Genomic DNA, 13,774 nt, shown 5'->3' with positions numbered 1-13,774 from the left:
CTTAGGTAAATTAAGTTTTTATAATTATAACATTAAATTAAATTACTCAGAATAAATGGAATGAAATGGAAATTGAATCTAAAACCTTTTTTTTCGTTAAGCAGTTTAAACTTTCAGCATTTCATCTCTTTTAGCATTCTCGTTTATACTAATTTAACTATAATCTTATTGAAATATAACCTTTTGATCAGTTTTTTTTATAGAGCAAAGGGCAAACGGGCAGAAGGCTCACCACACACACAGAACACTTACAAAGCCAGAGGGCTCGCGAGTGTGTCACCGTTTTCCCCAATTCTTACGCTCTATTTTTGAAGCAATAGAAGCCGTATATAAATAGTATGAAAAGGAAGTCGAATTTGTTTGGAGTTACAGTGGTCAGCTGGAGGTGGTGTGCGGCAAAAACTTCTGGAGCGACGGATGTCGAGGTGAGACGAATGGAATTTCGACGTTCTCTCATATTATATTAATCTTAATATAATTAATACTTGTGGCAATTGAAGACCCTCAACGCACTGGTGAGCTGCGCTTATGGAAACTGATAAAGGTATCATTGATAGTTTATTGATAACAGATAGCTCTGCCCGTTCTACATAAAAAGGCGATTCTTACCGACTCTGATAATCCAAGCTGACTTGGTATGACGCAGTAATAAGTCCGTTAACCACAAAGTCCACAGGAACCAGGTCAGCTGTGACGTCTTTGTCGCATTGCATCGTACGAAGCATTCCTGTCACTATAAAAAAGGAACCCCTTAAATGGCTGTTGAGAGCCAAAAACAATTGCATATAATGCTATGTATTATTATTATAAAATTATAATTATTTACACAATTTTAAATTTAAATTTTTCCGATGTTTCGCGTGCTTTACAGCGTGCGTGGTCAATGTGATATTTTTTGACATTCAACATTTTGTCTTCAGTCACCGCGACCACCGGCGTCCGTACAATGTTACTTCCTGAATATGTATGTAATGTCGACTGCGATTCCGAAGCTTTTGTATGCTCGATGTAGTTCTCTGAATATTCATAGCGCTGTGTACCTTGGAATCGCGCGAAACTCATTGAGTTTGAGAGAGATCGCTGTTGGTATCAGCAACACTAAACAAAGCTCTCAAAAATAATAGTACATAAACGTATTAATTTTTTGTAGGAATCCTCGAAAATCCATTTCGTTTTCAAGCATAGACAGTGTGTGGTAATATGTGTAACAAAGTAATTATTGTTGACGTCATCACCAAATAATAAAATCAAAGACCTCCCTCCCTCCTATGTATGTATACTAAAATGTTAGGACTATAGCTAACTTCAGGGTGTCCTGTTGTGACATGTGCGCGCGCATCGTAAAATTTTACTCTCAGAATTATTCCCTAACGCGCCAAAAGAAGTATAACTTCAAAAACAAATCAATAGTGTTTTGTTTTTTAATACTAGAACTCAGTTCTTTGCGTCCGCAACATATGGAAGACGGAATTGGTTTCAAAATCAAAAACAGACTGATACGGGCTCTAGTTTTCCCTATCTTCCTGTATGGAGTAGAAGATAGAGAGTCACTATCTTGGCTCGAAAAAGACAAAGGATTGATGCCTTTTCTATGTGATGCTGGAGGCGAGCGTTAAGAATACAGTGACAAGCGTACATAAATCCTGACCCAACTCCTCATAAGAACTGGCCTGGCTTGCATATGCCGACAGCGTATACATACGTTTGGCGATACATTGCGCAAAGGCGAAGAGAACTTGGAGGAAGTCGTGTTTGGCTCACAGAAGGCAAAAGATTCCTTTCTCGACATGAGCTACCAACTAAAGAGAGAGTTTGCGACGTGGCTTCATATTTCCGCGCTTAAAGGAACCTCTCAGGAGGAAGACATTTAAAGATGCAGTCACAGTGGTGAAGAATATTTAAGAGATCAGCAAGAAGAGGTATTCTAGCTTTACGTCGAAAAAAATCTATTAAAAGATAATTGCGTCATACTAATTAACACTTTGTGCAGTCGAAGTATTTTTAACCCCTAGGTTTAATTTATTATGTTTAAACTCACCACTACCAACAGCGACACCTGTCGGCCCGTACATATTGTCCAACCAGCACTTGAGTGGTTCCTTCGCTGTTGACGTTACTGAAAAAAAAATTAACAGGTATATGTATGTTTGAATAAATACCTAACCTATTAATTACTCCCATTTAAGATTAAATTACTATGAAAAATATTTTATTAAAATTTAATTGTTACCAATAGCGGGCCTGAAGATTCCAAGCGGCACTCCCGCGCAGGATTTTCTGAGTTCCTTCTCGGTGAGTGCCTTCGTGAATGTGTACGTGTTCGGCCATTTTCCGAGGATTCTAAAAATTTAATATAATACAAAAGTTAGAACAGAGAACGTAGGCACGAATCATATAAGAGATACGCCCATGGGCACTCATCGCAGGCTCGAATGAATTGCTTTTAAGAATTGGTACGCTCTTCTCCTTAAGTCAAAATCGTTGTAGCTTTGCCGCTTTCGTTCGAAAACAGTTTAATGTCAGTGGGCTCGCAAGTGCGTTGCCTGACTTTAACTGGTTTTATAGTTAATAATATAAATATAAACTGCATCGAAATAGTCTTGCATAGATAATAAAAAAAGGTCGTATCTGTTAATTTCACTTTCGCTCTTATCTCAGTACCGTAAAACAAATGCCGACATGATAAATTAACAATATATCTGACATCGGGATTTATTTTAAACTAGATGACCCAAAGAACACTTAATACAATTTTTTTTAAAACAGACCCAAGAGTTCGGACCTTACTCCAGCAATGAAACAATTTTTTGAAAGTATCTTTATATATGTCGCAGTAAAGTAGTTAAATCAGAGAGTTAATTGAATCTCTAGACAGTTAATTAAAGATCGATATTCAACAGCTTGAGCAGCACAGAAGGCTACTTGTCTATAAGACTAATGATTATGAAACAGATTCAGAAATCTGAGGCCCTGAGCTAAAAAGATTTATATATATATATATATATATATATATATATATATATAAGATTGTCGGAAAATTCAATAATCATTTTTCGTATTTTTGTTTACTTATTATTTATGTTTTCCCGTTTAAACTTTCTCAAATATTTCAAGTTCATAATTAGCCATAACGGTCCAGACATTCTCAAGTTTTAGAGAGACAAACGAACAGAAGTTCATTTATATAGATTAATGTAAAATTTGATATAATTTTCGACTAAGTTATTAGTATATTAAGCCGTTTGTATATTTTTTTATAGACCAGCGATGACAAGTAATTTCTCCGTCCATAGACATACTGAAAACCAAAGGCCTTGGCATTGCCGGTCTTTTAAGAATTGGTACGCGCTTTTAAAGGATCTTACGTCGAATTGGTTCGGAAACGCAGGAATGGTTCAACAAACACTCTATATGGAAATCCATATAGAGACGGTGTGCGGCAGAAACTGCCGTAAAAATGCTCAGTTGTGGAACAGTGGACGTCGAAGTGATTCGGTCGGAATGTCGTTTCGACTTACGATGATATTTATGAGTTTTTAAATTAAAATTAATACATTAGGCTATATTGTTTTTCTACCATTTCCTATCCTATATAATATTCAGGAAATATTTATATTAAAGAATCATTGAAAATATATAATATTATTACTTACTGTGGCAATGCGTCATTGATTTGCTTGTCTGTCAGCTTGTCTATCATCTGCTGGAGGTGTAAACAGTCGGCCTCGATTGGATAGAATTTTTCTTCTATACTCGAGAGATGGGAGTTTGAATACGCTGTGGATATGTGCATGAAGACCTGAAAGCATTAGAATTTTCAGAACACATAGAATTATCTGACAACAATTTGTGTGTTGGCAACACTTCGAGTTGTAGACGAAATAAGCATGCACATTTCTGAACTAATTAGGCAAGACATGTGTTCGATATTTAGAAACGAGACAGCGCTCCCGTACGTCAAATATGATTTTGACATACGTCACGTTTCTGAATTTCACCATTCTTTTGTTATTGTTGCGCGGGAAAGATTATTTTTTGAATGTTTTCGGGGATATTGTGTCGGAAAGTGAAGGAAGAAATCTCATATAAAATTTGTTTTAAACATGCTATTGTTCAATAATTAAATTACTCATATTGCATTGTTTCCAGTCAAATATAATACGCTACAACCCTTGGTCTTGGTCTCAGAAGTATATCTGTTTACCATTTTATTACCACTATCACCTATTTGTAATCAGCCTTCTGTGTCTGACACACGCTGTGTACGCATGTTTTCCTTCGCCGGCGAGAAATCTTCCACCACAATTAAACTAAACACGTAAAGTATACCTTCAGGTCTTTCATTTCCCTGGCCAGTTGAAGTAAATACAACGGCGCCTGCACATTTGTGACCAATGCAGCGCGGAGATGCTCATCAAACTTGACCGTCGCTGCCGAATGGAAGATTATGTGAACCTGGAAGATTAAAATGTATTTTTCAAAATGATCCCTATCTCCGTATTCTAAAATGTCAATGTCAAATGTTAATCGAACTTATACCGACAAGGCATGTCAAACTAATTTTTATTTTATTTGACACATTTGACAGCGCTCAAGACAATCGAAACTGTCTTAATGGATCTGTATCTTCACGACCTGTTGAATTATTTTTTCTTCAATTAATATCGAGAAATTATGTTTCCAATAGGTTTCTCTTGTTACTTATGAATACAAGAGATATACATAAATAAAAATCTAAAGGCTATCCTATAACGACTTTCGTTTAAATTATTATTGTCACCACAAGGTCATACATAGGGTTAGATTCAGAAGACTTACCTATACCTTATATCTGAGAAAAAATACTTTATTTGACTCAATAATTTTGTACTTACATTTTAAAGGTTGTAAACAATACATTAGGCAACGAAACGTTGAGATACATTGGGCATGAACATCTTTAAAATCAGCCCATCGGCGACGTAAATGCTTTATTATTATCATACAAATATTTTAATCATTACACAGATCACAATGAGGCAGGTTTCTCATACCATCAAAATCCACAACATTTTTGAAGTAATGAATCGCACTCTTAGATCCACCTTCATTCCTTGCGATAAGATTTTTTGCTTCCTAATGGGGATTCGCCGAATTCTGGCTTTAACAGTATTAACAGCTTTTGCAGTTCTAACAGCACGCGGCCGCCCCGATCTTTTCTGGTCTGATAGTACGATATACGAACACATGGCTGAACCAAGCTTTTGAAGTATCTGGAATATGACCGACGACTCCATACCCACTTTGTGCAAGGCGATCACTGCAATCCTGTTTTCTTTAACACCCCATTGTAATTTCATAATGAACACGAAGAAATATGGCAAATGGCGCAAAATCGAAAGAAGTTTTTAAAATAATATATGTGTTCCAAATTTAAAATAATTAAAAAGTTGAAAAAAAGAAAAGGTTTTATGTAACAGTATTTATGGCCAGACTATTCATACTTATAAACTGGATAAAAGAGTATTTTTTTTAGCTACACACAAATTGCCGTATCTCCTCTTCCATGAGACGAAAAATGCAGTTTTAAAATATTTTACGATATAAATGTATGTTTATGGTGAGTTTTTGTACCTTTTCGACAATAGTCTGCCTATGATGTATGCTCAACCCCAAGCCTGGTGCTTCGCAGTCAGCCGGGATGACGACGACTTTATGTCTGAATTTCGGTACCTCTTCTTTTAGGCGTTTGAACATCTGAAAATAAATAAATAGATTTTTCATGTATCTATTTTGAAGTACCCACATTTTCTACATTCACAGGTAAGGTGATGCTATTCATATCTTCGTACTCTGCCTTAATGAGCTGGGAATAAGAAGATCCAAGATAACGTAAGACAGTCCAACTTAACGATGTCTATCAAGTTCTCTTTGTAAAATTTTTTAGATTAATAGAAACTTATCTAAAAAGTTTCGTCTCTGTGAATACTTACGAATATTAGACAATTAACACTTTTTAATAGGGTGACATCTGTTTCAATCACATCGTTACACCAGAGTCAACAAATTGTCGATAAATATTCGAATATAGAATTTCATCATAAACATCACCACACATGTCAAATCAAAATTTATTTATTTATATTTGTAACCACGATGAAAAAAATGTATATTTTAACATTAATATAAAGAAGTAATGTTGGACAGTTTGATATCAAATAATTAGAGCTTAGTAATACCTTCATTAATTTTTTTTTCCAACACACAAATATACTTATTATTATGTATTTACGATAGTCTGAATCTACATAGTAATGATTAAAAGTGTATAAGAAACTTAAAACAAATTTTAAAAGTGTGGTTCCTTTGGCAGTGTTCCTTGACAGCATTTTGTCGCTGTATTGCGATAATATTTTTAGTATTTACAGTATGTACTTAATAATAAAACAGAGCTGTTTTTGTTAAGTAACGACTTATTATCATACATTTTAACGATATACTCTTAGCCTCGACTCATGGTTATTTTTAATAGGTCTTCCAACAGATTAGCTTATATATTGCTATAATATATAATGTGGAGACAAAAATATCTTATAAAACATGTTGTTGATTACCTCCACTTTAGTTGTTGTAAAGTCAAAATGGCGATTCACAAGTTCCCATCAAAATATAACTGTCTCCCAAACGCACAAAAAAGTATTACCTATATTTATCGTTATTATAAATTTTCTTTTCACTAAGACATTTAACATTGCGATCTAGTCGAAACTCACCAGTAATATGTCTAATCTACTACTACTATATTTAACATAAGAATGTGTTCAATGACATTTGAATTATAATTCATCTTATTTATTGTTGTAAATGTTATATGGGAGAAATAGAAAATAAAGAAAAATAAATACTTAACACAAAAATGTAAAAATACCAATATATATCGTATATGGTTTATTAAGTTAGTAAGTTTTTTTATGTAATAGCAGGCAAACGGGCAAGAGGCTCACCTGATGTGAAGCGATACCACCGCCCATGAACACTCACATTGCCAGAAGGCTCGCAAGTGCGTTGCCGGCCTTTCAAGAATTGAAAATCCTTGCAAATTCTATTTGGTTACTACGTCTAGGCTAAGGCATCATGCGTGAAACGCAAATATATTCCGACCGCTAAAGATATATACAACTTCACGACTTTAGCCACAGACGCTTTCTGGCCAGTCAGTGGTTAGACTGGTCCTCCGTTTAAGTTGGAGAAACGTTTTACCCTCCTTCTTGTTATTTATATGAATAACTGATATTTTGATTTTATATGAACGCCTAATGATTAATATAAATATCCACTTATGATTGTTTTAGTTCGTTTGTAAAACAAATTTTTCCATTTTGCGTAGTTATTAATTTCGCAAATTTTCTGATTCATATTTTCTGGTTTTTCACTCTCACAAGTAATGCTTAAAAAAATATTGTTTGATTTTTTTTTAATACCATTTTATTGAGAATATTTGGGCCGAACCAGTTTGATTTCAGTTTCGAAAATATATTTTTATTATTATTATATATATTATATCGTTTATAAGATAGTAATACGTCGTGATAAATTATGCAAGCTAATTTTATTTTACAATACAATTATGTCTTTCACGATATTGCACTCCGTATGTTTATGTTTGACAAATACTTAAGTTTACGTGGGTCTAGGTGATCTTTAGTACCTAAGTATACTTAAAACACGAGATTAAATATTAATATAGTAAATAGAGAGTGAAGGAAAACATATCTCTATCTCACTCCTGTGCGATAGAAAACCTACGACTTCAAGTTAAGATTAAACGTAACAATCAATTTAGCCCAAACGGACAGGATGCTCCTATGATGATAAGTAATACCAGCCAGACGGCTCGCCAATGCCCTGGCGACTCCATTAAACCATCCATGGTAATGCGGTAGTGCAGCATTTATTGTTACAGACAAGATTTATACAAATATATACGTATTGCATTTGATATAAAACACAAACGTCAAAAAACACACGATTTCAATACCTTAAGTAATTACGAGTCGTTTGTGCTTTTGAAAAATATATGAGCTGCATTTTGAAAAGCAGAACTCTTGTCTAAAGTTATGACGACTCGCGGGATGAATTAGTTGTCCATTGTTTGAATTTATAATTAAAATCAGCAGCAAAGTTATTTGTTTAAGATGACTCAAACGTATCCGCAAACAAGAAATACAATGTGTCTGATTAATAAGGAAACAAATGACTGTTGAAGTGTGATTGATGTCAACAAAAACAGTTTAAATAATGTTCTAATAATTGCTTGGATATGTCGTGCCTTCTTTTAGTTAGAAACACGTTTTTCCTTCTTTTAACTTCTCTGTTGGTCTTATTTATGTATGTTATTATTTGAGATGTTAAACATTCTGGCGTATCACGTTATCGCGAGATCACAAGCTAATTCAAAGCGAAGGAGATATGGAGAGGAGGAGTATGAGGACAGGATAATGTTAGGGGAAGCAATACGAGAATGTAAGTGCCTGAACCTATTTCACCATGCCCCCAGCTGATAGAAGACAAATCTTTGTTTATAATTTATTTTATTATTATTAGTTAACTATTAATTACTTATTAATAGGAGTTGCTTTGAAACATTGTGTAAAACAAAAAACTTGGCGATAAAAACAGTGCTCTCCGCCACTCTTTTCATTGCCACTTCTTCTCTTCCTTTCTATGCCCTTTTTAACTGGCAGTAAATGTAAAATTGGAAGCATTTAATATGTATTTCTTTTTTGACGTCCATAAGTGTACATTGTGTTACCTATATGAATAAATGATTTTGATTTTAAATAGTCATATGGTCTATTGGTAGAATGCAGACACGACCCCAACTTTCCATTTATGACATTGTGTTAAATGGGTTTATTGAGTAGGGCCCTTATAGCCAGTTTCAGTTCTGTGCGAGCTGCATTCCCCTTGATAAAAAGTATTCATTTGGGAACCTAGGTAGAAACGGTTTTTGATGCCTGTCAAACTAAGGAGATGACAGGTTAGCACTAACAACTAAGCACGTGGTCCATTTCTATAGATTCTCCAGTATATAAGTAGGTACATAGTTTTTTGTGAAATTTTTGGTTTATCATTGTAAGCCGTCAAAAATAGAACTAACTGTGTACATTTTATATTATTTATTCATTACTAAAAAGTTAACATACTACGAAAGATTTTAATCATTTTCTGGCTAAACCGATTCCATATAAAGTGCCTAGCCTAAAAGGTTTTCCTTAAAGTTAAGTCCTAAGAAAATACTAAGTGTAAATACTATATTTATTTATAAAGGATGGAGGTTGTTTATTTATGTCTGTTTGTTTTACTTTTGTCAATATTGTGATCTGCTAACTGTTTACATTTGCGCACTTTTACCTTGTCTACAAGGCTATACTTATCTACGGGTATACATGCATAAAATCAGATTAAAACGCCGAGTTATGTAAGAAGATTTTCAATCAATGGTCTCTTTTAATCAAAGTATATTTACACTCTTAGAGCAGCTTTTAATTCCCGGCTTTACACCAATGGACTCTTTTCTGTGTAATGTAACATTCGCTCGAAAACATCGTGAGGAAGGCTTGCCTTGGACACAAAAAGTTGACGGCGTGTTTCACAGGAGGCTGATCACCTACTTCCCTATTAGATTGACGAATGATCACGAAACAGGTACAGGAATCTGAGGCCTAGACTTAAAAAGTTTGTAGCGCCATTGACTGTTTATATATTATACGCTGTGATAAAAAGAGACAAATCTATTTTGGTAATATAATTAGACTGAGCTGAGACGCCTCTGCTATTACCGCATCCCGCGTAGGGCGATTGTTGGTGATGCTTTGGAGTGGGTATGCACAACAGGGAGTACCACATAACACTTCCACACTAAGCAGTCGATGAAGGGAATTTCCACAATAAAAAATATTATTGCACTGATTTACGGACAGAAATTTACAAACAAGGAGTGAATCATAAAATTGTATTGCCATAAAATGTCTGATGGAACGTGGAAGCCCTTATTTTGATTTCCACACAAAGAATTATTGTATTGGATAAATAGTACACAATATTGATTTATTTTTGCCGTCACATATATGATTTAAATGCAAAATTAACCCATGGTCCACTAACAGATTACATTTACATAAACAAACGTAATATTGTGATATATAAACGTATATTTATAATTGCGAGATGAGTTCCAATGAAAATTATGTTAATCATTATTAAATAAATCTTACCGGATCATCGAAAATTTCGTCAATTCTTGTATATATGTCTTTCCCCCTCTTCTGTCGCACCAAAAGGTAGAGATTTTCAACGCCTGGACAACTTCGAAGCAGCTTTTCCACGAGAACTTTTCCGAGAAAACCTTAGCAATTATAAATTTACGACAATTAGTTACCATCTTTAAAGGTATGCTGTGAAACGTTGATTATAATTTTTAAATTTAATCAGAATTTATAAATTTAATTTGAATGTACCACATTCTCTGGAAATAAATGATTTATTATTATTACCTGTAGCACCAGTAATGAGCACATTCTTGCCATCATAAAACTTCTGGATTTCAGACATACGCCGTGTCTCATTCATATTTTGGTCAACATTATCTCTAGAACATTCGATGCAGTATTTTTTATCGGTATCAACACCTTTTGAATTTTTGCACATGCCATTCTGATTTCTAAAGTTTTCCCGCGCAATTCCTTCGGGGATTATCGACGCCATCTTGCTTGTCTATTCCGATGTCATGTCTGTGAATAAAGAGTATAAATATCGTTATTGCGAACTGTATTTTGTAAAAATCATTTTTAATTACTTGTATTATGAATGTATGAATTAAATGTTTTTTTATATATCGCGATAAAAATCAGGTTGTGATCTGAAAGATACACTTTAAATTTGATTTAAGATCTTTAATTTAGCAATTTACACGTATCACATATAATAGCAAACAAAAAAATAAACGTTATTTGTGTTAAAAATATTTTAATACGACTATGTTATAGTATAGTCTGTATTCCGAATATTTTTTTTTACTCTATATATTATCGAACTTGTCAATCAATTAAAAGAAATACCTTAGCTATGTAAATGAACAGTACTATGACGAACTATGGGTGATATTCAAAAACTGGACTAAGCGCCAAATATTCTTTCCTAATTCAAAATCCAATAAAATGGCATTTTCAATTCTTGTTTATGGCTTTTATTTGTACCAACTGGGCATAAGGATTTCGCTTGTGTCGATAACATAATAATTTCAATTTATTCTTTATAAAATCAAATAACCAAATTCTTTGTGTCGTGATTCAATTTAGCCGTTTTAAAATTAAATACATATTGTAAGAATATGTGTTGCTTACAATAACAAAACCTCACGTGTCAAGGTTAATTCTTGATAATTGTTATTTTTATTTTAAAAAATTATACAGTAGCATTTCTTTATCGGTCAATAAAATCTCAGTAAAATGATGTATTTCTACATAAGGGATAAATTAATTAATTAGTAATCAGTATTTACTATGATTTTGGCTAATATATTTAGTTAATAGGCTTATTTATATCCAATACACAAAAAAATAAATTCTATAAAATCTCTTGCAAAGTGGGAAAAAGTTTTCTTGTGACGAGACAACATAACCGTAATTTAGATAATGGAGCTGGGAGAAGACAGAAGTAAGGCCCCTAATAAAAGGAATTCTTAATTACTATCATAAAAAGTCAGGTTGTATATATGTGTTATGTAGAAAATTTAAAAAAAACTTCTGAATTGTGCGTAGTTATGCGCGTCTCTTCTAAGAAAAATGAAAAACTACGATTGCCTTTGCCGGGAAACTGGATAATTTTTTTAAATCAAAATTTAAAAAAAAAAGATTTTTTTTGTGGGAATTTACCTACTGTATTTCGAATAAAATAATATTTATTTTCCTAAACTTAATTTATTATTAAAAAAAGGTTTAGGTTTTTCTTACATTTAACACACATAACATTAACACTAATGGTACAGTGCACACACAAACATGCTTAATAACTATTGCTAACAGAATTCTTCCAAACTATAAATATGTGATCTCAACCTAGAGTGATAAAAATTATAAGTTATTGCAAAATAGCTTTATTAAACTATGAATAGGTACACAAAGTACATATAGTATATTCTCTTACTAAGGTATTTACTTCCTTAAGTAAGGTTAAATTAAATTATAGAATTTATGAGAGCAGAAATTATAAAGTTGCGTAGATTTTGGTCGATTATTGTCGGAATACAGGACACATTTGCGGCCGGTTAATTGTTTCGGAGCTTATTAAATATACGCTAGCTGATATTTTAAAGATATTAATTAAGTAACAAACAACATGTATTTTAGTCATGACAATACACACAAGCATTAAATTATGTTTCAATCCCAGCCGGCATAATAATTATCATATACATCTCTACCTAAAATCAGAACCAAATATTGTCGCAAAAATATAACCTAGTTTAGTGAGTCTTTAGAACATCTTGCTTCCTGAGATTCGGATAACAGTTTCGAATACGCCGAAGTTTTTAGGAAGATAAATTCTTATTACAGCGTACGACGGCAACGTGATATTATAATACTTTTTTTAAAACTTTAATATTATTTTTTTCTCATGTAAGTGACATGTATATAGAGAATAATCTTCTTTAAACCTAAGTACACACTCATACACTCATATTCCGGATACCCAAACACAAATTAAATGGGTCCAATGAAAATCAAAACGGTAAGAAGGGATACTTACAAAAATAAATAAATGTCACTCACGTGCTTGCACTCGTAATTTTGTATGATAAATGACGATCTGCTGTATCGTCTTTTAGGTAAACTGGTCATCTTCAGGGCTAACTATATACCTTTATATCTATACATATATGTTATATAGCTCTTAATTATATACGCCATTGTGTTTTTTTAGTGTTTTCGAGATGTTTTACATATTTTCCCAACCCTTTTATGTACCGAAAATTATTTTAAACGTACGTTTATATAACTTAGACAATTTTTAATACTAAAAACAATTCACTTACCAAACTTAAATGATAGGTTTTAGATAGTCATTAGGAACTTCCTAACGAAACACAGTAGGTATATTATCAAAGTATTGAAAAACTGAAATTCAAATGCCAAATAATTTTAATAAATTTTCGAATAGCCCATTAACAATCCCTGTGGGGCCGGTGGGACACACAATCTAGATATTCATTGATATCGAATAATGGTTCGATATTGTTTTAGGAATTAATTAACATTTATTTATAAAAAATATCGATGCTCCGAGATCTAAAAATGATTCCTCTAATGAAACAAACTAAGAAATTGTAATCAAAGTGTCTACTTTAAGCTTCTTTCTATATTTAGTTCTGATTGATAGTAAACTATCCCGTGAAAAAATCTCACAATACAATGTTTTGTTATACACTGTCAAAACAGCTTTTCGTGAACTGTTCAGGTTAACATTCAGAAACGAGACTTAGAGCGAACTACGGCTTCCGTATTGTTTTATTAAACAGGGGACAAAGGGGTAGGTGGCTCGCCTCACCAAACGTGGTAAAAGGTAAGTGAGCGCACATGTCTATGCCACGCCAAGAGATCTAGCTGGTCAGAAAGGGATTGAACCGTTGACGATTCGAACCGCTTGTCGTTCAATTCGGTCATGTGGAAGGAGCGGGGAGACTCTCCTGCCCAGAGGAAGAGTACTCCAGAGAGTACAGTACTCCATGTGAGGC

General features: G+C 33.3%; 1 protein-coding gene across 5 annotated transcripts in view; it reads right to left on the bottom strand.

Annotated features, from left to right (window-relative positions):
- LOC123717574 (fatty acyl-CoA reductase wat-like) overlaps window positions 1–13,774 on the bottom strand; it is a 35,625-nt gene that overhangs the window by 4,939 nt on the left and 16,912 nt on the right. For 3 of the 5 annotated variants that reach the window (XM_045673655.1, XM_045673656.1, XM_045673653.1), the window contains exons 2-9: window positions 10,536–10,772; window positions 10,257–10,387; window positions 5,614–5,736; window positions 4,330–4,455; window positions 3,654–3,799; window positions 2,231–2,340; window positions 2,039–2,116; window positions 610–733 (exon numbers count right to left, since the gene is read on the bottom strand). In XM_045673655.1, the coding sequence (XP_045529611.1) occupies window positions 610–733; window positions 2,039–2,116; window positions 2,231–2,340; window positions 3,654–3,799; window positions 4,330–4,455; window positions 5,614–5,736; window positions 10,257–10,387; window positions 10,536–10,746 (1,049 nt within the window). In that variant the 5' untranslated portion in view covers window positions 10,747–10,772. Of the gene's footprint in view, window positions 1–609; window positions 734–2,038; window positions 2,117–2,230; window positions 2,341–3,653; window positions 3,800–4,329; window positions 4,456–5,613; window positions 5,737–10,256; window positions 10,388–10,535; window positions 10,773–11,993; window positions 12,012–12,789; window positions 12,864–13,774 lie in introns of those variants that run through there. The other 2 variants (XM_045673654.1, XM_045673657.1) reach the window with 2 other exon arrangements.

This window comes from Pieris brassicae, chromosome 12 (assembly GCF_905147105.1).
Source record: "Pieris brassicae chromosome 12, ilPieBrab1.1, whole genome shotgun sequence".
Classification (NCBI taxonomy): domain Eukaryota; kingdom Metazoa; phylum Arthropoda; class Insecta; order Lepidoptera; family Pieridae; genus Pieris; species Pieris brassicae.
The sequence above is the reverse complement of the archived record's forward strand: the minus strand, read 5'-3'. Positions and strand labels throughout refer to the sequence as shown.